General features: G+C 40.7%; 2 protein-coding genes across 3 annotated transcripts in view; both read right to left on the bottom strand.

Annotated features, from left to right (window-relative positions):
* Positions 1-1,234: 1,234 nt before the first annotated feature.
* On the bottom strand, positions 1,235-4,268 carry LOC139714786 (uncharacterized). Its single transcript, XM_071626442.1, has one exon. The coding sequence runs from the start codon at positions 4,101-4,103 to the stop codon at positions 2,853-2,855; it is 1,251 nt and encodes a 416-aa protein (XP_071482543.1). The 5' UTR covers positions 4,104-4,268; the 3' UTR covers positions 1,235-2,852.
* A 902-nt stretch (positions 4,269-5,170) lies between these two features.
* LOC139714785 (uncharacterized) overlaps positions 5,171-25,823 on the bottom strand; it is a 64,145-nt gene continuing 43,492 nt past the window's right edge. The window contains exons 1-4 of one of the 2 annotated variants that reach the window (XM_071626440.1): positions 9,292-9,530; positions 7,402-7,821; positions 6,452-6,511; positions 5,171-5,389 (exon numbers count right to left, since the gene is read on the bottom strand). In XM_071626440.1, coding sequence (XP_071482541.1) covers positions 5,171-5,389; positions 6,452-6,511; positions 7,402-7,734 — 612 coding nt within the window. In that variant the 5' untranslated portion in view covers positions 7,735-7,821; positions 9,292-9,530. Of the gene's footprint in view, positions 5,390-6,451; positions 6,512-7,401; positions 7,822-9,291; positions 9,531-25,823 lie in introns of those variants that run through there. The other variant, XM_071626441.1, reaches the window with a different exon arrangement.

Here is a 25,823-nt window from a genome sequence, read left to right as displayed (position 1 = left end):
TAAACGAAACTGGTAAGTCTGCTCTGTGTGCAGCTGACGTCGCAGCTGCTCTTGTTGAGTGAGCCTTATATTTTGAAGTGTCGATTCCTGCCGCTGTCATAACATCTTTGATCCACCTGGAGATGGTTTGTGACGTAACTTTTGCATGGGGTCTGCGAAAACTAATAAAGAGCCGACGCTCTTGACCTCGAATTTCCTCAGTCCTCCGTATGTAGGCTTTGATGTAGTTGACAACGCACAATCGACGATCTGGAGGGTAGGCTCTCATGCTCAGTGTGTAGCCAGCGTTTCCCGGTCTATTTTGTTTCAGTAACTCGCTGAAATGAAATGTAACTGATGATCCCTTGAGTATCATGTTGTCCAAATTCAGGAGCTGCAACGACTGTGCTCGCTGTGTTGAGATGAGAGCCATGAGCATGCATAGTTTTTTGGTGAGATCTCGTAGGCTCAGTGCATTTGCCGGTGACAGCTTTCTGAGATAACAAAACACAATATTTACATCCCAAGTATCTACATAGCGAGGTCTTGGGGTTCGGAGATGGAAAACTCCCTTCATAAATCTTGATATCAAAATGTTGTTCCCAACTGTAGAGGCACCATCCTCAAGAACTAGGAATGATGCGAGCGCACTTCTTGCTGTGTTGAGTGCATTGTATCCAAGACCTCCTACATGAAAAAGCTCACTAAGAAATTCTAAAACAAACTGAACACTAGAGTGAAGATGGCTTTTCTTCTTACTCTTGCAAAAGTCTTTCCACTTCTTTATGTACACACAATATTGCTTCTGGGTAGAGGCTCTCCAAGAAGCGGCCAAAATGTCCACAATTTCCTTCTTTAGTCCTGTCCTTTCGAAGGGCTGCCGCATAACCTGCAACAGAGAAGATCAATTCGATCATACAAGGGATGTGGTTCATGCGTTACAGGTTGCGTTAATAGGTTCCTACTCCTTGTAATTAGCACTGCTTCACCCTTTAACATCCTTTTCAGCTTAGGAAACCATGCCTGTGTGGGCCAATTTGGCACTACCATTATGCCTTCAGCTCTATCTGTCCTAATTTTTTGAAGACATCTTGGGATGAGACAGAATGGGGGAAAGGCATAGAATTTGAATTCTCCCCAATCCAACGTAAATGCATCTACGGCTTCTGCATTTGGATCTGGCAACCAAGTGACATATCTCTCAAGTTGGTTGTTTAGTCTGGACGCAAAGAGATCAATGTCTGGAAGCCCAAAAACTGAAACTAGTTTGTTAAAGGCTTGCTTGTTAAGCATCCATTCATTTCGGTCACTGAACTTTCTAGACCTGCTGTCTGCCTCAGTGTTCTCACTCCCTGGAAGGTGTGCTGCAGTAACCCAAATATTACGTTCCATGCACCACCTCCAGATGTCTCTAGCTGCACTGTCACAGTCCTTGGACTTAATACCCCCCATGTTATTCAAATAAGCAACTGCTGTTGTGTTGTCTGACCTAAGGAGGACATGAACATCATGTAAAGAAGAGCAAAAGGACTTCAGTCCAAACCCGGCTGCCAATGTTTCCAGGTAATTGATATCATTCTTTCTAGCTCTTTCCATTTCAAGATCGTTCCATCTGCCTCCCGTTTCAATGGACAGATTTGTGGCTCCCCAACCAAGCCCACTAGCGTCTGTACGCAGCTCAAGTGTAGGTCTGTTACGCTTAATTGGTGCACACTCCTCAAAGACATGATTAAACCACCATTTGAGCTCTTCTTTCCCTTCTAATGACAGCTTCATAGGTCTGTCAAAATGGCCTTTGTTAGCTTTAAGGGCGGCAATTTTGTCACGTTCTAGGCATCTGTAGAAAAGAGGGCCATGTTGGACTCCAGGGAAAGTAGCTATTATCTTCCCGATAACATGTGACACCTGCCTGATTGTGGGTCTAGTATTGTCAAGCAAGTCTGAACAGACTGTGATAATGTCCTGCATTTTCTCTTCTGGCAGGGAGATAGTCATATCACCAGTGTGCAGCTTAAACCCTAGGAAAGTGAGCTCTTGTTGGGGTTCTAGCATAGATTTCTCCTCGTGGACTACGAAACCTAGTTCAGACAGGAGATTTGTGGTTGCACGTACAGCCTCCTTTGCTTGTTCTACTGACTCACCGATAATGAGAGTATCATCAAGGTAGCCTAGTACTATGTGCCCCATTTCTCTCAGTGTAGCGAAAACAGGTTTCATGAGCTTGGTGAAAAGTCTGGGCGCTGTGCTGAGCCCATTTGGTAGGACTTTGAACCTGTAAAATTTCCCTTGCCATGGAAATTTCAAGAATTTTCTGTGTTCAGTGTCAATTGGGATGGAGTAGTAAGCATCTCGGAGGTCGACTGAGGCTAGGAAATCTCCTGGGGAGATTAAAAGGGCAGCTGTATGAATGTTATCCATTTTGAAGTGTTGTACGCTCACACACTTGTTCAAATCTGTCAAATCAAGTATTAGTCGTACACCCCCATTTTTCTTGGGTCGTGTGAAAATGTTTGAGAGAAATTCTCCTTCTTCATGACCACATTCTTCGATAACATTCTTAGTCAGTAAGCTTGCGATCTCTCTGTCAATACAAGCTGAATTGTGCTGGTTTGGTTTGTATTGAATGAAGGGCTTATCCCTCCTAGGGGGCATACATGCTTCTCCAAATTCAATTTTGTAACCCCTGATTGCTGCCAAAATAAATGGATCAGCTGTGATTTGGCACCATCGCCTGTAAAAAAGCCTCACTCGACCTCCGACTGCCACTGGAGCTTTCTTTGGAATACATTGCACACACGTACAAATACATTGGGGAAAGCAGGTATGATGATGATGTGAATCGAAACTACCTACCTCTTTGGGTATGCTGGTAGTTATTTCTTGCGCTGCATTGGAGGCCTGTGCTGTGGAGCCTGTTGTGGGGGGCGGCTCGCTGTGCGGGGTGGTGGCTGCTTGCTGTGACCCCACTGTGGGCGCTGACCTAAAAAAGGCCTGCTACTACCGCCGGCTGTTGGTCTGTGTGTTGAGGCAGCTGAACTTGCAGTCCAGCCAGCACTTCTGTATTGTCGCTTGGAGAAAGCAGCTCCCCTGTACGGGTGGTACGTGCTAGACTGTGGCCGCGAAATTGGGTTTCTCATCACTCCTGATGCAGCTTTCTGCTCCTCTTTGAGATCTTTCATTCTCTTTCCCAATTCATCTCCGAATAGGAATTTAGTGACGGGAGTGGAAGGTTTGCAAAGATGAGAGTAAGTGGCTGCCATGTCCGGCTTGATAAGCTCTTTCCTCAACGAATTGAGTTCAAAATTGGCATTGCACAGCAACGCCAATGCGTCCTGCTGTGTGTCAGTCAGCCGAGGTGATGGGAAGGACTGTATTAGCGCGCTCAGGCCCTTCGTCAGCGACTTCTGCACACGCTGTAACTTGGCATCTCTACTGCGTGTGTGTTGCGGTAGGTTATCCCAGATCGGGCCGTTCACCTTCGGTGTAGCGAGGTAAACACAGTTGCTTGGGGCTGGATACTTAGATGCCGTCTCTTCCAACACTTTTTCTTCTAGCGGGTGGCTTATGAGGTAAGTAGTAGAGCTGGCTAAGTCCTCGTCTACCGGTAGTCCTGTATCACCCGGCTTGGCAAATTTTGCTGCGAGAACGGGAATTTCTTGCACGTCTGCCGCGTCTGACGCAAAATCGCCTTCTTCTCTGTTGGCTTCGCCCGTGTCACGCACGTGCGGCTCCCCGCACTGTTGAAAATCAGTTTCCATAGGAATTTCACACTGTCCGGCGCTGTGCGCCTCATCGTACGCCACAAAATGGCGCGATGCCGGTTTCGGCGGCGTGGAGTTTACACTGGGCAGCGCGTCGACCACTTTACTCAGAAGACTTTCCAGTCTCGATAGTCTGTCCTCGACATCCGAGGATTTTTCGGCCGTCTTTGGGCCCTGCTTCGCTTGCGGCACTTTACCCGCCATGTTAGTACCGGAAACCGTGTCCGACTTAACTAGTTTCTTTTTTGGCTTGACTTTTTTGTCTGTCGGAGGGGAACGTTCTTCGCAAACAACGTTGATGCTTCCCACTGCGCCGGGCTTAGCCGGATGATGCAGCTGTTCTTTGAGCTGTTGTGCCTCCATCACCGTAGCCACCGCGTGACTTTCGTGGAATGAGGCCGCTAGAAAAGGTTGTGCTTGCCGCCTTGCTAAGCACCGAATATTCGTTGTACGATATAGGAAGATTGCGGAATCTAATTCCACTAACTGCTGGTTTCTAGAACCGTTAGTACCGCGAAAATGCGATAAAAGATCAGAATTTTCGACTGCGATAAGGGAACTACGTTCGAATACTCGTGCGTAGAAAAGCGATATATGACTGCGCGTGCGCAAAGCGGGTCTCTCAATGTAGTCTCTTTCGGAGACTCCAGAAGTAAAATATCCTGGCATTGACTCATACATAAATCATTATGAACGTAGATTAAAGCTTCTTACCTCTTCATCTTTATAATCATGACTCAAACTTCTTTTACTGATGCTTTGAGACTCCACGCTATGAAAGCTAAATTATGACCTCACCTTTTGCGTGCCAACAAGAAAAATACATGCTTGACACCCGGCAAGGCTGGTGTAAATTGGATTTGCACCTATTCTACAGCTTCATCCTTCCTTTACCAGAGGGAATGCTTTTCAACGCTCTTGGTGTAGAGCACACAAAAGTCACTGTGTGATATAAAATCGTCATGTACCTGATGACATAACACTAGGACAAGACACTTCACAATGTGTCCTGTTGGACTCAGATAACCACATGTGAAAGAGACAGTGATGTTTCAGGCCAAGGGAAACACACAAACTTGACAGCTCAAGTCCACAGTCTGCTCCATAAATTAATTCCCTGATCTTCACGGAGATACCAATATCTCTTGGTTCACAGAAACAGCAACACAGCAGTTCTTACTACTCCTTCTACTGCTTAATATACTGTTGCAATGAATACATTTCTGGTGTATCTATATCTATCAATCATATCTACCACCATAACCTGACCTACTTATATTTACTATCTCCATAAAATGTACATCTTTCATTATTGTAAACCCTTTGAAGATGGACTGATTTTTCTGCAAAAAGCATTTCCTACTTACCCTAACTGGAGTATACTCCGGACTAGTCTTCAATGAGTTAACCAAGTAAAAATAAACCACAGATTAAAAAAGAAAATCAAACAAATCATCAATTAACACATAATCCTGAATGTTTTCAGTCAATATATTTTCCCGTACCCTGACGGCGTTGCACTCCGCAAACACGTTTGGCAGCAGCACGCACTGGTACTCCTGTTCGGTGGCAGCGCCGATGATACTGAAGACGACCAGACCCAGGGCAGCGAGGGAGCCGATGAGGCAGCCAATGAAGTAACACTTCACCTGCAGGTGTCAAAGCAAAGAAATAAAGCCAGCGATGGGTCGTCAAATATAATGGATATTACAGGTGCCTGGTGAATGCACTTTGGTATGCATTCTGTCCCAAGGAGGGGGAAGACCAGAGTAATGTGTGGGGAAGACATTTTTTTTTTTTTTTTTTCCAGAAGGGTTCAATATTGACAGATAATTTTAATGTAGAAAGACATTTGGAATTCTCTCTACATAGTTCTCCTGATGGAGGCAAAGTTTATGTCAAACTAGCATGTGGCAAATTTTTGCAGCGACTCGCTACTTATGGTCACCGATGAAAAATGAAGAGAAATGTTTCATTGATTCTCAGCTTTGATTCTGTGTAGAGACTGACAAAGCAACTAAAACTTGTTAAGTTAATTGACAATATATGTATGTTTGAAACCATATGAACAAGATTCCTTGTTTTCCTACCCTTCTTTATGGCACAGATATGTTGCATATATCTAGATAAAAATCAAATGAACATGTCTAGTACAATATGGTGAAAGCTACACCTCAACAAAGCAGATAGACAACTGACAATGTGCTGCAATTCAGGAATTAATATTTTGGGTTAAAAATTGAGGAACCATCATTTGAATGAAACACATGCCCTGAAATATTCAGGCACACATATAGAAATTAGAGATACAGTAAAAAAAAATTCTGATCCATCACTTTCATGGATCAAAACTGAATAATTAATTTTCCAACACCCATGCGCTGTAATTCTAAAGCCAGCGAATGTAGTTCTGAGTGAATTACTGATGGACGGCTGCAATATATCAACTATTTTTGTGCATTATGCAACTGTAACAGGGATGTCGACCTTGGAAACAGCACAGCAGTATTCTGAGGGCTAAAAAAGGCATATTTTTGGTGGAAAAACAGCACTTACGCACTCCTACAATAGACATGTGTAGTATTAAGAACAATTTGGCAAAAACAGCGTTTCCATGAAACCTACAGTATTATGGCAAAGAAACAATATCAAATACTGCAAAAAAAAAGTAAACGTTGGCATCTCTGCTGTAGTAATGACATCACACTCACCAGGATTTTCTTATGGGGCCTCTTGATGGCAGTATATCCAATAATTCCTATGAGCAGTTCCTGTGGAATGATAAGAAAATAAACAGAACTAACACAAACTGTATGTCATACCTATTGACACATGCTCACATTACACTGCGTATGGCATGGGGGGGGGGGGGGGGGAACTGGGTGAGACTCCCTCCTACAATTCTTTACTGTATGTCAATATATCATGCATCATACACAGACCTTTAAATTGCATGGGGAAAGAATTTAAGACAATATATGTAAATATTTGTTCCCTTTTTTTTTTGGGGGGGGGGGTTAAAACGTGATCAGTTTGATCAGTTTGAATTCCTTTTTAAACACTACTGTATACTGATACATCTATGGCATGCAGCATTCACTTATTAGTAACCTTGTGGTGGATGCCTCCACTGCAGTACAGTATGAATAACTAAAAACAGGTTCAATCATCAAATATGGTGTAAAATGCTGGCTTCTCCATGAGAGGCATGCACTTACCTTTAATAAAGCATGCTACAAGAAAATGACTATCACAGTACAGTACATCATGGGTAGACTAGCCACTTGGACTATGACAGCTGGGTTTGTGAGTGCAAGTAGCATTTTAATTATAATGCGCTGCTGATTCTGTGTACAGTGTATCTTTAATTTATGCCACAATAACTCTACTGCAATGCAAACTGCATTCCCTACTTGAAATGGAAGATTCCAGCTGTTGACAGACATGCTGTTTATAGCCCTACTCTGCATTGATATCCCATTACACACAGAAGTGGAAAAGCATTCTGTATGATCACTCAAGACACCCGGGGAAAAGTAGATTATCCACGATGTGATACGAGGGCCAGGCGAGCCGAGGATAGCAGAGAGATCAGCTCGCCCGGTGAGATGCTGTAAAGAAGATGAAGGATGATGACAGACAAGGCTCTAGACTGGCTTACCATGGCCCCGACGATGACTGGTATGCAGAGGTACGCCATCCAGCAACGGAAGGCGACGGAGAGGATGCCCAGCAGGGCACAGCCACAGCTGAAGATGACCTGCATGATGACGAAGCGGGCCACGGGCTTGGGCAGGCGCAGGGCGTTCAGCTTGAAGGAGCCCTGTCGGATCTGGAAGCCGCGGTCGTGCGAGCGTGATCCTCCCCTCGCCTCCTCCTCCTCCTCCTGCCTGCTCCGGCTCCTCTCCGGTGGTGGCTGGGAGGGCGGGATGAGGGTGGTGAGAGGGGCGGAGATCCGCATCTGGGTCTGGTAGATGGTACTGACCTCTGTCATGGTGTGAAGCCGAGTGACGACTCCTGCTCTGAAAGACAGTAGCCTGTGTGGTGACGTGTGCTCATCTAATGCTCCTCATATGGAAACCTAAAGTGGACGAAATGATAAATGCAGAAATATTACATTAAAATGGCGCATTGCTCACAAGGAAAGAAATAACTAATTGTTGGACAAAAAGACAAAATAGAAAAAGAAAGTACGGCAGGCTGGAAAAGAAATGAAATTGATAGAAAATGATTCATACACTTGTACATTCCGACTACATATCCCATATGATCAACAAAATATATTCACACACACATAAAACACAAGTCTGAGCCAGGAACATTGCCCCTTCAGTAGAACAGTCATAGCAGTTTTGGTTGATTACACGTCTTACTCTAAAATTGATTTCCTGTAACCTGACAAGAATCTTCATGGTTAACTTGCTGCAACAAGATACTGATGTGTAATATTGATATATGCATTATTGATATTCAACTAACATAGAATTTGTAATCATACTGTGTGCAATTCTAATGTGTGCCTCAAATTACAGGTGAAATCTAGTGCTCTTTAAATATCAGAAGGTATAGCACACATCAAAGAAATGAGAGTACAAATGATCCGACATCAGAGATTGTGTATCTTCCAGTCGATGCATTATGTACCGTAGATAAAATGCAGTTTATAGGAAATTACAGATCACGATGGATGAAAACTATTTAATCCAACGAACCTTTGACAGAGCAAAACAACAACATAAAAAAACCCCAAAGCAAATTCATAATGCACGCAAACAAACAGCAATGTTTTAAGCCTGTTTGCTCATGTCTCTGTACACTACAAAAGGTGAGGGTGCCTTGCTACTTTCTGTTTACACACTTTAACATGGATGCTAACCTTGTAAAGAGCACTGCAGTATTCTGAGGATTGAAACAGTGTAGTTTTGGTGGAAAAGCATTATTTTTCAACCTTTCCTGCAAGAGACATACATGTGTAGTATAAATCCAATTTAGGGGAAACAGTATTTCCATGAATCTTGCAGCATTTTTGGCCAAAAAGGTACAAAATACTGAAAAAGTAATATTTGGCATCTCTGCTTTTAACCCTTTGACTTTTAAAAGGACCCTTGTACAAATTTTTATTCCCCCCCTGCACACACAATTTCGACTGCTGGTAATTTACTCTGTCATGAATGAACACTAATATGTAAGAATCAATGACAATGTACTATTTAAACAAGTGAAATTTGAAATATCTCTTCAATAATTCTAGTGACATTAGTTGTTTCCAAGAGCGGGAAGAAGATAACAACAATGAAAAAAAAATAACAATGAATACATGTCAGACTAGTGAAGCTTTCTAAAAGTCAAGTTATTCCACAAAATGATATCATAAAATCCTGCCGACATTTTACTGCAATTCTACCAAGAGCTAGGAGACAAATAACTGAAATCAGCCAGTAGGCAAGAATGTCACCACCCTTCTACTGAAAGACTATCCTCAAGACATTTTCTGACAGAATCCAATCATAATTATGATTAAAACTTGTTAGCCTCTAAATTAGTCACAAACCTGGATGAGAAATGCTCTCCTCAATATCGTGTTAATTCCATCGTATTCATCACATTGGGTCCTTGGAAAATAATCAACAAGAGAATTTCTCTCAGGAACGGAAATAAGAATCCCACAAAGAAAACTCCAGGTCATTGATATAGAGGTTGATAATAATGCACTCCTTGAAATATATATCTTGCCGCATCGAATGGGTGAAATATCATCCGTCTGTCCAGCTGGGGTAAGAATCAAATACTTTTATCCCCACCGCCAAATGTGCGCATGTGTGAGCGCATATAAACACGAGAGTGACGATATTAAAGGTATATATCCACAGTAGTAGCTTCCTAGCTCCAACAGTATGCTGGTAATCCGTGTACTGGCACCCACGTTTCTACTCCTTAGCTCTGAGCCTGCTTCACTTGATGGGACAAAATCCAACGAGCGAAGCCGGCTCCACACTCTCCTTCTCTCTCTCTTCCCTTCTTTCCTCCCTTCTGTCTCTCCTTCTTCCTGTCTCTTCTCACTCACCTCCTTCCACGACCAGCACAACTCGCCGTCTGCCCGTGAGAGTGATTGCGGCGGGCCTTTTATACCCTCAGCTACGGCCAGAAGGAGGGGAGGCAGGGGAGGAGGGGAAGTGATAGGGACGAGGACGAGCCAATTGGATTGGGTCTGTCCTGTGTCGGCCGTCCTGGTGTCCCAGCTATCGCCACCACAACAATCTCCTCAGTGGGTGAGACTGGTCACACTTCCTCCTTTCTCTCACACCGCTCTCACTCCATGATGCATAGTGCACACACAACCACTCTCACTCAGCCCCCCCCCCCCTCTCAGAGAGAGACACACAAATTCATGAGAGAACAAGCTAAACACACATTCACACATTAAACAAGGAGACAAAGCAAATTCCCACTTAATACAAGACTCATGTAATTTTCAAGGTAGTTAGCTCAAGACATCTTGACGCTATTTAATGTTGCAGGATTACGCTCACTAATTACTTTGTCATGAATAATTCAAATAGATTACATCCTCTTTGCTTTGTTCAGGTCAATTGGTCATTTTGCTGGAGTAGACAAGTGGTATCAATCTATTCTTGTGGCGGAGTGCATATCTTTTGTTTTTGTTTCAGACAATGGGATAGTCTTAGATGAAAATAGAATAGCGACACACCTTTAACATCTTATTCAAATTTAATGATGCATTATCAAAGACATTCAAAGGAATTAGCTGCATAAGATCATCAGAGGTATACTTTGGCAGAGCCACTGAGTGGCAGAAGGGAGTTAACACTTGACAAAGAACATAAAGTTAACCTAATGTCCTTCTGGTTCTACAACACAGTTATTTTTTCTTCAATGACGGTGAACATGATATAAAAACATCAGAGTTTGTAATTCTCTAAATGACATGTAGAAAAAATACATTGTACATGGATTACAGTTATCAAGTATCACAAAATAGCTAAATTTATTGTGATATAAACTAATTTGCTGACAAAACCTATTTTCTTTCTGTCTTCTGGAACAATGCAGAAACCCCCTTGGAATACTCTCATACATCGTTTGAAACCTGAACTACACATACAATCTCAGGCAATTATCACCAATTCCATATTTCAAGTCTACTTACTTTTTTTATATAGCATGCTTTCATTCTTGAGTGTATGATACTCTGATTCATAGCTTATAATATTTCATGTTCTTGGTGTTTATCTATTCTAATATAATTTCATTCCACTACAAAGACATCAAATGTTCTGGGTCTTTCTACCACTTTAATATACTTGCTACTCTCATACAAAGTTTGATATATGTTCTCTTTGTTCCTTCACTTTAAAGGACAAGTTCACCTTCATAAACATAAGGATTGAGAGAATGCAACAATATTAGTAGAACACATCAGTGAAAGTTTGAGGAAAATTGGACAATCGATGCAAAAGTTATGAATTTTTTAAATTTTTGTGTTGGAACCGCTGGATGAGGAGACTACTACAGCTTGTGAGTCATATGCGTACAACAGTATAAAGAAAATGTGAAAGAAAATTCAACATATTTTCACTTTTTTCGCATAATAAAAGAGCAATTGACTTGCCTCTTTCTAAAGGCAGGGGGAATAATATTACCCATAACATTTGTCGGTAACGAGTCAGGGGAATGTGTAGTTTTTTCAAAAGATGGAATTTTGTGAAATTCTCTTTATATTTTCCTTATATTGTTGTACGCATGTGACATCTAAGTTATTCATACACTGCAGTAGTCTTCTCATCCAGCGGGTACTGCAAAAAAAACTTTAAAAATTCATAACATTTGAACGGATTGTCTGATTTTCCTCAAACTTTCAATGGTGTGTTCTACCAACATTGCTACATTCTCTCAATCCTTATGTTTATGAAGGTGAACTTGTCCTTTAATATACTTGCTACTCTCATACAAAGTTTGATATATGTTCTCTTTGTTCCTTCACTTTAAGAATACTTGCTACTGTCACACAAGTTTAATATATCTTTTAAGAAATGTTCTGATGTTTCTTTCACTTTGATATCTTTACTCCAAAACTTTCTGCTATTTGATATTTTTGATACTCAGATACAAAATTTGATATGTTTACTATACAAGATACATACAGGACATGACACAGACCAGAAAACCTTTGTCTAATGACTGGACAGAAGAGATAGAAACAACCAAGTACATTAAGGGAGGGGAAAAAAAGGCATGGCAAACGATCAAGTGCCACAGGAAGTTAATGTTTAAACCAGGCAGTAAGTTCTACTTCTCTTTTTACTGAATGCTCTTTTTTTCTGAGTCAAAAGCGATATTTCCTCTCAGTCTTGTGGAGCGATGCCCTTCATTAATCGATCACATCCCACACCCGGTTACCAACTTCCCTTATCTCACTCTCACTCATAACAAATGGTAGAGAACCAGTAAGAGAGAAGGAGAGACGGAGAGAGGGAGAGATTAACCCATTGAGGACAGTATGATTTTGCTACAACATGTATTTCCCATAGACACTTGCCCGAGTATACTCGGGACTCGTCCTCAATGGGTTAAGAGAAAAAGGAGAGGAAGAAAAAGATGGAGAAAGATGCAGGAAACCATATTGGTTATCTTCTCTGCACACAGACCAGACAAGAGGATACGCCATCTTCAGATAAAGGGACGCCCATCGGTCGGACACTCAGAGTTCGGTTTAGGTTTAATCTATGACATCACGGTGTGACCTACACAAATATCAGTGAATGGACATCCCTTTCAGTATCAGTTGCACTTCCTCAATCATGGAAATGAGCGCATGCCTCTTCAGAACAATAAACAAACAACCTCCTCTCAAAAAGAAAATAAATATACGTGCACCCACACACACATACACATTCATACAAACAAGACCATGAACTTTCTACCTCATAGCCTGAAATGCTCTTTCTCTGTTTTAATAAACTCTTTATAGCTGTTTATGTTTCATTATGAGGGTACTTCACTTTCCAGTGACTCACTTCTTCCAATACCATGACCTCCTTTTTAGATAGTAATACCCCCCCCCCCCCCTCTCTTTTAATACGCTCTCTATCTCTCTCAATGGTACCCTCAACAATCTGATTCAAATACACTGGTTGAGTAAATAAGAAAGAGGGGGTCTCAGGCTAAAACAAAACAAAACAAAACAAACAAAACCAATATCATTTGTAATCACATAATTGAAAAAAAAACTTTTCTTTTTTATCACGGTTAGAGTTACAGGGTTTTCACAAGGTGAAACAAAAGTCCTTGTCGAGCAATGACTGCATGTACTCTGACTGCTACAAACAAACAATAGTCAAACAGCCATGTTATCAACTTCATGGCCAGTCAATCAAATGTATTATTTACTATTTGCAGATGAAACAAGAACCCAGCTGTAGTGCTTCAAAATAGTTCTAAAATGTGACTTTGTTCATCTTGTTTTCTTTTTTTTATAAAATCCCTCACAAGGATTTGCTTCAAGTAATGCGTGTGAACGGCATGCAAAAAACAACAACAATTACCAAAAACCTTATGATTGTTAATCCCATGATGATGGCTCTTATGCGATTTATGCTTTAGATGTCAACAGCATCCGATGGGAAAGCTGTCATATTGAGCAAAAGTCAACAAATATCTGTGATTCATTCCTAGCCCCTTGATCCATGAATAATAAATAATCGTCACCTAAATGAGCAACACTTCAATATCCGACAAGTAAATGGATACCAGATTTAAGATATGTACATACTGTATTCAAGAACTGTACCAAAAGGTATTAACTTTTAATTATGAGGATATTCACTTTATTTGTGAAGGCAATGATTGTCATTAACAATCATTAAATGTCTGTCCTTCACAATAATGACTTGCAAAGAAATGCTACATTCAACATGACTGTCATTGGTACTATTGTAGGTTGGAAGTCTATAACAAAAAATGAACAAAAAACAATAATGCCTAGCAAATTCAATGTCCATCCTACCGAGCGATGACCACTTATCTCAGTGATATGGCCGGTGAGTGCCTTCCCCTAACTGGTCCTCTTTCAGGAAGTCTACAGAGTCCAATTTAGGAGGAAATTAAAACAAAATGAGGGCATTTCCTGGTCTGTTTCAAATCATGCACTGAAGCTAACCCTGCACAACTGTCCACTTGGGTAGTCTCTTGCATCCAGACCCCAATTAAATCAGTAATGATGTTGATACATGGTCACTGATTTGAAGTGCAAACAAGCTGTAAAAACCTATAAAGCATGCTGCTTTCCAAAGTATATATGCTAAAGAGGTTATAAATCCATAAGAGATGCTTCATATTAATTACTGATGATGGTACTGGTTGATGCATTATGTCAGTAAACACCCACTGAAGAAAAAGAATGTCAATCTCTGAAATACAAACGTATATCATATTAAGCTTTACAGCTAATTACACATCCAATCTGAAGCAGACAAGAATATACAACAACTGCCATATACATATCCTGTGTTCATAGAATGTAGGGGGGGGGGGGTAAGATAGGAATGTCTGTTCAGCGACAATGATCCGTAACGATGGGGGTAATAACGTTAGGGCATCCCTTCTACCTTTAGCCTACTCCTAACAACAACAACAAAAAAGAAAAAAAAAAGGCTGGATACTGAGACTAAAGCTTACACAGCAACTGAAGAAGGATCAGCAGGACAAGGTGCTATTAATTTGTCTTTGCACCCACCTTGCCCAATGACTGGAATTTGATGAGATAAAGGGGCGACTATTACCTCATTAGCACACCCTTGGAAGTTTTAATTGGAGATGTTTGCAAACACAAAGACAGCCAGAAAAAAAACAAAAAGCACAATCATAACACACTCAGGGTAAAGGGGCTATACAGTACTGGTTGAGGTGGGGATTCATGTTTTTTACATTCCTAAGTGAGATAATGAGAAACCTCTTTTGAAATATGAAAGAGTATGTAATTTTAACAAGGATTCAACATTTACTTGATGAAAATTGGTTTTCAAATGGCTGAGATATCCAAAAAAGTGATAATAATAAAAGACTACAGGCCACAACTTTATTAGGATCTCTTTGTTTCACTTTGTTTTGGGATATCTCAGCCACTTCAAAACCAATTTTCATCAAATAAACTTTTGACACCCCTTAGAATTTTATGCTCTTTGACATCTCATAGAGTGGTTTCTGAATATCTCGCAAAACGTTAAAAGCTGAATCCTCACCTCGACCAGAGCTGTAACACCCTTTAACCTTCAGAGACTTCCATACATTGTGCCTTTGGTGGTAAGTACCAATATATTTGAAAGTCAGGTTATTTGATTTTGCATCTTCATAACTGTCTGCCACAGTTAATCAGTGAATTGCGACCCCACTTACCTTTCCCCAGTCCCATGCATTAAGGAATGTGTTGGATGTACAGGGACAAATAGATTTTTAGTATGTACAAAGCGTAATGCACACTGAGTGATATCTCAGCCGCACATTGTCCGTCTTTATCGAAAAGGGCATTTGTCTTATTCTCGATTCGGTGCCCCATTAGCGCACCGATGGCATGCCAAGACCTTTCGCATCCACTAGCAGATACAAAGTCAACCATATGTTTGCATGAGAGGCTGGATAAACACACACACACACACACACACACACACACACACACACACACACACACACACACAGACACGCACACAGACACATACACGGAGGGATGCGTAAAAGATGCCAGGGATGTATACGGGAGGGCTTGCTCTTGATTTCTGGAGCAAATGTTGTGAGGTGATGGGGGAGAGGGATGACAGATGAGGGAGAGGAGGATGGGATATGAAGACAGATTGGGAGCATTAATGTGTTTCTACAGCAGCATCTTGCTCCTGGTGCATCCAGGGTGATGATAGCGACTGAAGATGCTCAATCCTTTCTTCTTCTTTTTTTTAACCCTTTTGTTTTCTTTAGCCCTACTGACTTCCTACTTCCATTCCAAGATGCTATTTGGATGTACTCATAGCATGCAAGATGACACTTAAAAATTATAAAATTCAGGGCTGCCAACTCTCACTCATTGAGAGTGAGACTCACTCATTTTGGTCCTTTCTCACTCTATAAAACTTTATTTCATTTGCATGCATTTATATTGATCTCACTCATTTTGACTCCTAAATTATAGCATTGGCCTATGGGAGTCTCACTCTCAACTAGTTTCTAATGTTGGCAGCCCTGAAAATTAGAATTTATGCCGCATACATAGCAGGGCTGCACACCAACCCATTTTCTACTGTATTTTTTTTTTTGTATAGATAGCTACACTATGTGTATATGATTGAATGAGTGAAAAGATAGATGAATGGCAAGACAAAAATAACAGAAACAGAGAGATAGAGAAAAATTACATGTAGGGTTAATATTCAGACAGATAGATTGATAAATTGATTGATTGGTATAGATGAATAAATGTGTGGCTGTCACTACGATTAAGATTTCTTCATACACAACAATGAGACTGAGCAATATCCAATGTATCTTTCATCAGAAATTGATATGAGTTATGTCACATAAAGTTTAATCTTCACAATGCAAAATAGTTAGGATTTTAAAAAAAGCACAGAAAACAATGATATTATATGAAAACTCAACAAAATCTGAAACCAAAAGTAAGGACGGTGCCAGGAATATATGAAGAAGAGTGTGTGAGTATCTCTCTGTCTGTATTACATGATGGGGGGGGGGGGTGAGAAGAAACAAAGAATATTAGAGGAATTACCAAAAAAACTTTGAGACAAAGGAAAGGGTGTGATAAAGAAAGACAGAAACCAGGGGAAAGGTACAATTTCTTGGGCATCACTCAATTTCAGCCCTGCAAATTTGATCTTTGTGCAGACAAGAACAAAATACTCAAATCTTCTTCTTTCAATTGTCATGAAGCCTGTGAGAAAGAGAAAGATTCTTTCTACGATTTAAAAATTGATATGGTTCAATCCTGGATTGCAACTGTCAGTGGGAACAACAGTATAGGCTGAGCATTGTGAGAGACCCTTGTCTGTTCATTCCCACAAAACCTGTGCCGGTGATACAGTAACACAATCCGCAATGTCTCACATAGCTTGGTATCTCGTCCTCGGCAAAGAATGAAATGCCTAAACTGCCGAGTAAAAGCATCTATTAACTGAAAAAAAAAAGAGAAAAAGATACAAATGAAAAGGGACCTCCCTTGAGGATTTCCTTATATCTTTATTGTATTTCCCAAACTATTAATGAGGACCATTTCACAGAATAGCTTGGGAAGTTGCATCCTCCTCCCCTTTTTGGAAGACAGATTCTCTGAATAACATACCAGGCTGAAGAAGACAAAGAATACAAAAGAAAAGGGACTCCCCTTGAGGCCTTCTTAATGTCTTAATTTCATTTCCAAAACTATTGAAGAAGACCCTTTAACAATTGCTTGGGAAGTGGCATCCTTTCTCCCTTATGGAAGACAGATTTTCTGAATAGAATACCACGCTAAAGCTCCTTATCCCTCATCAAACTACACTGTACATCTGTCTTCCATGATCCCCAAGAATTCACCATCTTCCCTGAGCAGGGAAGGCAAGATGCTGTTAGCTTTCTTAAATGTTCTACCTTTTACAGTTACATCTGTTTTCACTCTTCTGTGGGGGCTGTGCATGCCAAAATTTGTCCATCCTTTTGTGGTTGCATGTTTGCTCATTTACATAGATTCCTTGGCAGATATATTAAATGGTATGAATGGACTCGGTATGCAGCTGCCTGCATTCTTACATTCTTCAAGTAATTTTACAATCTTGATTACCCAACTTTAATGCAGAATGGCATAAATCACAGAAATAGTCCTTATTGAGGATCTTGGATATGTAATCAAAATCAGTCCCATCTCATCCTCATTGATACTAATAATTCACTTTTTTTTTGGGGGGGGGGAGGGGACTCATGTTTTTTGCAAGTTTGATGCGTGTCAAGCCCATATACAGCTCTTGTATCTGCAGAAGTTTAGGTATATAAAGATCAAGGAGTAATCTGCCATAACTCCTTCATGAGATGGGGTGTTTTTCCATGGGCTAATGTATGTGCTAACAGCTGACAGCTAATTATGAGCACGGTCGCACAAAGCGTGATGCAAATTTTGGACATCATGCTCTCGGATTTTTGATACCAAGGGAAATTTCTCATAGAGTTTGCAAGACTTTGGGGGGCATAATAAAGAGTTAATAACCTTCTCAGTCTTGCTGCTTCATAAATGATCAGCTTAATTCATCTCACTGTGCCCCCCCCCCTTATTTATGGATGACACACTTCACAAGAATTCTCAGGCAGAATGCCAAGAATGTGATGGTGTGAATTCCAGTTTCATCCCACATAACAAAAATCAGTTGAAGCAGACAAAATTCCATTACAGACTTTATCCATGAAAAACAAAACATCAACCACAAAAAAGAAAAACCCCCTCGCTCATTTCTCTCTTCTTTCTACTCATTAACCCCACCGTAAACACAACGGCTCACACACAGCGGCAGATCTCACGCGACGCAGAATGGAAAGGAGTATGGGGTGCGGTAATAAGGTCTCCGCTAAAGAGCTTACTGGATGACGAGTGCTGCTCCCAGAAAATGAGTCGCCAGGTATTGGAAGGAAGACGGGGGGAAAAAAAGAATATTAAAGAAGAGCGGAGAAAGCCGTTGAGATGGGACTCTTTCTGCTTGAACTGTCACTAGAGGCTTCATCCGCCAGAAAGGTGGCAACTCCTTGGAAGCTGCGAGCGATCAATACATTCCCTAGGATAAATATCTCCGGGACGAAAACACCGAGTATGAGAGAGAGAGTGCAGTTTGAGAAGAAAGTACAACAATTTGGGCAGACCCTTGTGCATGGGGTCTGATGATATTTTAAAGGTTACAGGCCGTGCGCTGGTAGACTCTTGAAGATGGTGTGTGAAGACAGCACGGGTGACAAACACTGGTACCTCCACATACATGTACTAAATGCCTCATATACTTGCATGGATATCAGTAAAACCGTTGGAGAAAAAGAGGGTATCCATAATTGCCTGTGTACATACATGCATTGTTTGTGATCAGATCTTCCTTAACAGTGTAATTAGCAGGGTAGGGTTGGCTCTGAACATAAGAACATGATAATCATCCTTTGATGCTCTTGACCCCTCAAAGACACTAATATAGATCAATGACATTCAGATAACCTAAAGACTATAAACCTTCATAACTTTGGCCTTACATGGAAATTTCATCTTGAAAAGTTGGAGGTATTATATATCCTTTCTTTGTTAAAGATTATGAGAATGGGGGTGGTAATGGGGGAAGGATGGGATCATTGATATCAAAAAAAAAAAAAAAACCTGTAAAACTTTCTACAGGTCGTCACCCCTGCAAAAGAAACACAATGACATTGTATTCCAATCTCATTTTTTGAATAATCTGAACTATCAAAACTTATCATCCAACTACCTACATGCAGAGAATTAACTGCACGTAATGTGAGTACCCCACAGCAACTACTGATTGTTGATTCAAATGAATTCCAAAATTTGACCAAACTTTTGGGGAACATACAGAAATTCTTGTCTTATTTCTACACTCCTTATCAATATATTCTTGCACACAGTAATTTCTTTGTCGGGGTCTCACTGTCAACCATAGTTAATTCAAACCAAACGCACTAAGGTGCAGAGATGATTACAAAGGCACTAAAGAGATTGAAGTCTGTGAAAATACACTTCTGGTACTTGATTTAACTTGTTGAGGACGGGCTGATTTTGCTACAACACACATTTCCAATAGACCCCTGCCTGAGTATACTCATGACTCGTCCTCAACGGGTTAAGATGTGTAAGATGTTTTCATCCTTCCTTGCCACTTCCAATTCCTGGAACTGCATTTTATGTATGGCTAAAAAAAGGATCTTCAACTATCTTCATAGGATTGCTCTTGTGGGTTACAACAGACTATAAAAGACATAGAGAGTGATATCCCAGGAAGCAAATTAACCCAAAGTAAACATGACTGCAGATTTACTTCCACACTAAAGTTACACCTTTTTTTAGGGGACCCAATTAAAAGCAGCTGAATTAAAAACACATGAAGACATTAGACAACACATAAGAAATATCATTATCAATCTTCACTCCACAACTTTCTGGCATTTCATTCAGACTGCACTAGACTAACAACTTTACAAAGACCTCATCTAATGGATCTTCAGTCATCAGGAATTTTTAATCCGTTGTTCAAAAAGATGCTAAATAGTATCATACACTTGAAAAAAAAAATCAAATGACACAATAGTCCTTGGAAGTGCTAGACAGCAGTTCATTCACATCACAAACCATGACATGGACTTCAAGAGACAGTTTGCATCACACTATTATAGTGCAGCTCCTTTAATGTCCAGACAACCAACTGACAATTACTATCTCAGAAATGCCTACGGGGTGAACGGCAACTGCGCACGTGAGGTAAAGTCAGCCGGCAATTTACATCATAAGTGACATCCACGCTTTCCCCATTTACCGCTGGTTAGACTCGCCGTACGGGATGCTGAGGAAACAATGCCCAGCCACCCCAGTCCTCCGTTCATCCTATTTTGCCTCCCTTGGAGCTTTGAAATAAACCCAAAGAGAGAAGGCGAGACAGGGCGAGACTCTATATAAGTCCCTTGATTCATAACCTCTGTGGCTAAATGTAATTGATCGGACTTGGTCGTGCCAACATCCTACCCTTTGTGCCTCCGGACCAAAGACATTCTGGCTTACAAAAGACTCGTGGCAAAAAAAGGAAAGAAAAAAGGGATACAAAATTGCTTTCATATTTTCCAATAAACCAATGTGCTTGCTTCAGTTGCTCTTTTTAGAGATACCACACAAGTACAGAGCACAGCCCAAAAGGACACCAAATTGCCCTCACTTTCCCCGATGAAACCTAGATTGAGTTTGGTTTACTCCCGAAGAAAGTGTACAAGTTCAGTCGTAATGGGTGATAGAGAGAGGGAGCCCCACTCTTGTGACAATTGGCACACTTCGGGGTTCAAGAGTGCATCCCTGATTAATTCTATACTTCTCGATCAATAAAGCGTTCATCAGCGTGACAATGCGACTCTTAAGGGACACTGTACTATTGACACAAACTCTCTAGGAGACATTACGATTCAGGGAGAATCTCTTTTTTCTTTCTTTCATTCTTTCTCTCTCCAATGTGATGCTAAAACTTGGCATGATAGTACCATGACAAATACATACTGTAATTGATACCGCTATCATTTCACAAAATGTAAATCAGTTAGAAAAATGTCATAAAGTTGCATTGTGATAAAAGAGGGCTTTTGGTCTTAGAGTGATTTCAGACTTATGGTATACAAAAAATCTTTCTCAAAATTTGCAGCTGAGTAAATTTAAATGCTGAACAATTTCCTTCCTCTCAAAGTCAATTTCACATAAGCTCAATTAATGGCAGAATGTTTTCCACAGTGATTTTGCATTCCCTTGACAATCTCACAGCTTTTTCAATAATACTTCAAGGTCCTGAATTTTGTGATTCTGTAATTCATTTTATTTTCATTCTTTGCTGTAAATGCCATTTGTTTTTGACCAATAACTATTAAACAATAAAAAGATAATTCTTCAAGGTTTACTGGAGTAGGCAATATTTCTGTCCCTTAGGAAAAATATAATTTCCAAATTTCAACATTATCCATTCAAACTTGTACTGTAATGAAACTTTTATAAGAAAACTTTGGCAAAGTAATGGGCATCCTCAGCTGGCAAAGGCACAAAGTGTGGAACTTACAATAGTTACGTTCAGACGGCAGGCCCTAACCTCGAGGTTAGGAAACCTCAAGGTTTCGCTCTTGCCCCTTAACTACGACGTGTGTCCACACGACGAATCTTAACCTCGAGGTTACGAAACTTCGAGGTTAAGCTTCTGCCCCCCCCCCCCCCCCCCCCCCCCCCCCCCCCCCCCCCCCGTAACTACGAGTGGGTCCTACTCGATGTTAAAACCACAAAACCGGAAGTTTCAGCCCACACTGCTAACAAGGCGTCTATTTATTCTTTAGTCGAACCCTGTCGGACTCGCTTACGGGTACTCTTTTTCTCTGTCATGGTATGCAGAGATAGCACTGCACTGATGACTTTATGCCTTTATGAAGATATTCGTCGAAAACATTTTTTTAGCGTCGGAGAAGAATATAGAATACAGTTTGATAGCGAGTAAATGTTAATTCGACGTGTTCAGTTTCAGAGATCAAGCGCATGGGAAGAAAAGATGATGTTGTTGTGTCATGCGTCATAGGTTTTTCACGTGTGGTGTATTTGTGGTGTACGTTTGGGAGGTTGACCCGGAAGCAGAGGGAAATTGTGGGGGCCGGAGTTTACGGCGAGGTCACTCTTAACTTCGAGTTCGTTGTGTTTTGTGTCCACACGGTGCTTAACTACGAGTGGGGACCCCCCGCGGCTCGTGGTTAGAGCGCTAACCATAAGATTTCTCGTGGCTCGAAACTTCGAGCAAACCTCGAGGTTTGCTAACTACGAGTGCGTCTTCACGGTCCCTAACTACAAGCTCTAACCTCGAAGTTTCCTAACTTCGAGGTTAAGGGCTCCCGTCTGAACGTAACTAATATAACATTATACAAATCCCACGCTTAAGTAAACAATAGCTTGACTGGCCTGCGAGTAATTTTCCTGATGTTTTAGGTTGCTCTTTCCACAGCTGTTTAATCACAGCTTTCACTGGAAAGGTTCGAGTGTTCTTAAAATCATGACATTCATAACTGTCAGTGTGTATTGCCCCATCTGAATTACTCTTAAAAATTCAAGCTGAGAGGAATTCATCAATGCACTTTATATCCTGACAGAGACAGTGTTTACACATTGAGATAAACATACGTGTAATGAGAATCTTTAGCCATACACATGATTCTGACAAGATATTTATGAATGCAAGCTTTTTCATCGCCCTCCTGGCAATCAAAGCCATCAACAATCTGTACATCTGTCATGGAATGAGACTGAGACTGCTTTCGCTCTTACCAAGTGTGCGTAATTTGAAACCCAACTGTAATAGGCGTTTTCACATCAGCCCGATAAAAATCCAAGCTCGAGATGTTTTTCGCGATCGCAAATTAGCGCGCTATTTCATTTCCTATTCACATCAGCCCGAAGAGGCTTAGCCCGAAATTTTTTCGAGCTAATTCGACAGCTGAGCATGCGCAAACAGTGTCGGGTATACCAGTAGAGCGCACGCTTTCGGGTCACACACGCTAGGCATGATGGGATGCATCGCACTAATTTCTTGAGGCGATTTCACATTATCAAATAGCGCGCTTGTTCGCTATGCTATCCCGCTATTTCAGAAATTTCCCGAGTTGGACTCGAGAAATTTTCTCGATCAGAGCGATACAATTAGCGCGCTAATTTGTGTTTACATTATCAAATAGCGCACTGTTTCATGATCGGGTTAATTTCCCAAGTCAGAAAATAGCGTGCTATTTCGAAACATCGGGCTGATGTGAAAACACCTAATGATGCATCACTGGAATCATGATTCAAATTATGCATATTTGCCATGTGTATGCAAACCGGAATCACGGAGGGTGATTTGAATCGTAATTCCAGTCGTGATTCAAATGACGGTCTAGAGGTGTTTTCTAATCACAATATGCCATCTAATTACGGAACGAAACAGTTCACTGAGTTGTGTGTATGGATTGACTTTGAAATCATGTTCGGGGGCAGAGCTTACAATGACCTTTCAACCGCTTAAACCGTTTTAAACCACAGAAAGATCACACTCCTCATGATTGCACCACAGTCAAAGCAAGCACTATTTACTGTACCGCTCAAGAGTGATTGATAGGAACTTGAAGGCAAGCCACACCTCCTCTCCTGGCTTTGAAATTCAAATCACAGAATCCATGAAGCCTTCCTCAGTCGTGTGTACGGATGATAATTTGAAGCATGATTGTAAATGTAAAATTGTAATTCAGCATTGCAATTAGTTGGCTAACATGTCATGACAGAACCTATCACATTCACACATAGCCCTTAAAGGGAAATATCAAGCCATGTTCAGGCTGACCTCACACAGACAGGAAGGAATAATTTTTTACTGGAATTAGACAACAGCTATAAGAAAGAATAATTACGGAATTTTGAAGTTTCACATGCTTTCAAGAATCAGTAATTTGTCAGTATCACACATGTAAATCAGACGCACAGTGATGATGTCATTGCTTCACATTCCTTCCTTTGTAATGTAAACATCTCTGAACTAAATTTCCCCCTTTTACTCAAGAAATAAAACAGGACTGAATGATGCCCCTTTACATCATTAGTTAAAGAGTTGCAACTATATACTTCTTTGAGGGAAGGGGATTTATTAGTCATTAAAAAAATGATTTAAAAGCACTGTCAGCAGCACTAAAAATGCCCAATTAGTGCAACATGATATCATGATCACGAGTGTTACATTGCAATCGTGTGGTATCATCATTTATACGAGCAGCAGGAGTGTCATCCATGTATCATTATCATAATACAAGACAATAAATCATAAATTGCTGCTTGCCTAGCAGAAGGGCCCTAAAGCTTGCATGATATAAACTTGCTAGGGCCCTTCTGCGGGGCAAGCAACGAAATATTCATTCAATATTACACAATAATAAAGAACATTGTTACTAGTATGTCATCATCATTAGAGCTAATATCAATAATACCTACATCATCATTTAGTACTACCTCCAATGAACCAACTCTGATTCTCTCATGTCCATCATTTAAGACAGCATTGTCCACTGATGAATTTGGCCTGTCCTGCTGACTTCTGTGAGGATGAAATTTGAGAGGCAGAGCGGATATCGGACCCCCTTCAATAGCCCAGGGAGGACATAATTGGGAACACACCAGTTGTCCTAGGCAATATAATACCCATCGATGGGGGACCGTATAACGCAACCCTAAACACACTCGCACCCTTAATTCACTCACTAATAACCCGAGGTCCTTAATTAACCGGGCACATTTTGGTGCATGGTTTAATAACGGGAACGTCGACCTGACAAACCAAGATGGTTCCACGTGGATGAACACATCACCTCTCATCCCCAAAGGGTCGTGATTCTTTCTTTTTTTTTGGGGGGGGGGGTTGCTTCCATTCTGGTAATGTGCAGATTGGACATTTTTAAAGGGGATGGCTAGTAACTGATCAGTGGGAATCAGTGGGAATGCTGGAGGATGATTGTTCCACTCCTTGTGGGATTCATTTAAGAGTACACTATATATCTATTCTTGTGTGAAAATTATTTGCTTCAGAATGGTCTCATATTCAAGTAATGTGCAGTTTAATGTTTCCAGGTAAGCGTCCCTGGTCAGTGACGGGGCATTAATATGCACATTACTTGAATATGAGACCGTTCTGAAGCAAATAATTTTCACACAACAGTAGATATATAATGTACTCTTAAATAAATCCCACAAGGATTGGAACAATCATCCCTCAGCATTCCCACTGATTCCCACTGATCGGTTACTAGCCATCCCCTTTAAAGGTGTAGTTCAATAAACTGCCCTTTTGCAGAGTTTCACTTACAAAAATCCACTGCATATCTTGTCTGCCAAGAATTATCTGGATACTCTTAATATAACTCTCACTGGGATAAAACCTGTTTACAAGTACAGAGTCTCGTCATACTATTTTCCTAGAATCTTTTGTTTCTCTGTTTCAGGTATCACCAGTTTATTTCAATGCCATTCAAAATTTGCATTTTTCCATCATTAAATCAATAGTACACTGTTGCTGTGAATAAATCTTGAGCTAAGGCTCCTTCACAGGACTACACTTTGAACAAGATTATTTTTATCAGGTCTTTTGAACAAGATTACCTTTTATCACTTTTTTTTTTGTGGGAAGGGGAGTAAAATTCACCAATCCTTTGCAAATTAGGGCATTTTTAAGCGCAATACATTTTTTTGATACAAAGTTGCATCGAACACTGTGATAACAGGTATATTCATAACAATAATGTCTCAGCGAA

Source organism: Diadema antillarum, unplaced genomic scaffold (assembly GCF_040938485.1).
Source record: "Diadema antillarum isolate AM-2024a unplaced genomic scaffold, OU_Dant_1.0 seq00002430_RagTag, whole genome shotgun sequence".
Taxonomy (NCBI): Eukaryota; Metazoa; Echinodermata; class Echinoidea; order Diadematoida; family Diadematidae; genus Diadema; species Diadema antillarum.
This window is presented reverse-complemented; position numbering and strand designations above follow the sequence as displayed.

What these genes read in the sequence shown, in the direction of transcription:
- LOC139714786 (XM_071626442.1), bottom strand. Translation starts at nt 4,103, where the DNA reads ATGGAGGCACAACAGCTCAAAGAACAGCTGCATCATCCGGCTAAGCCC.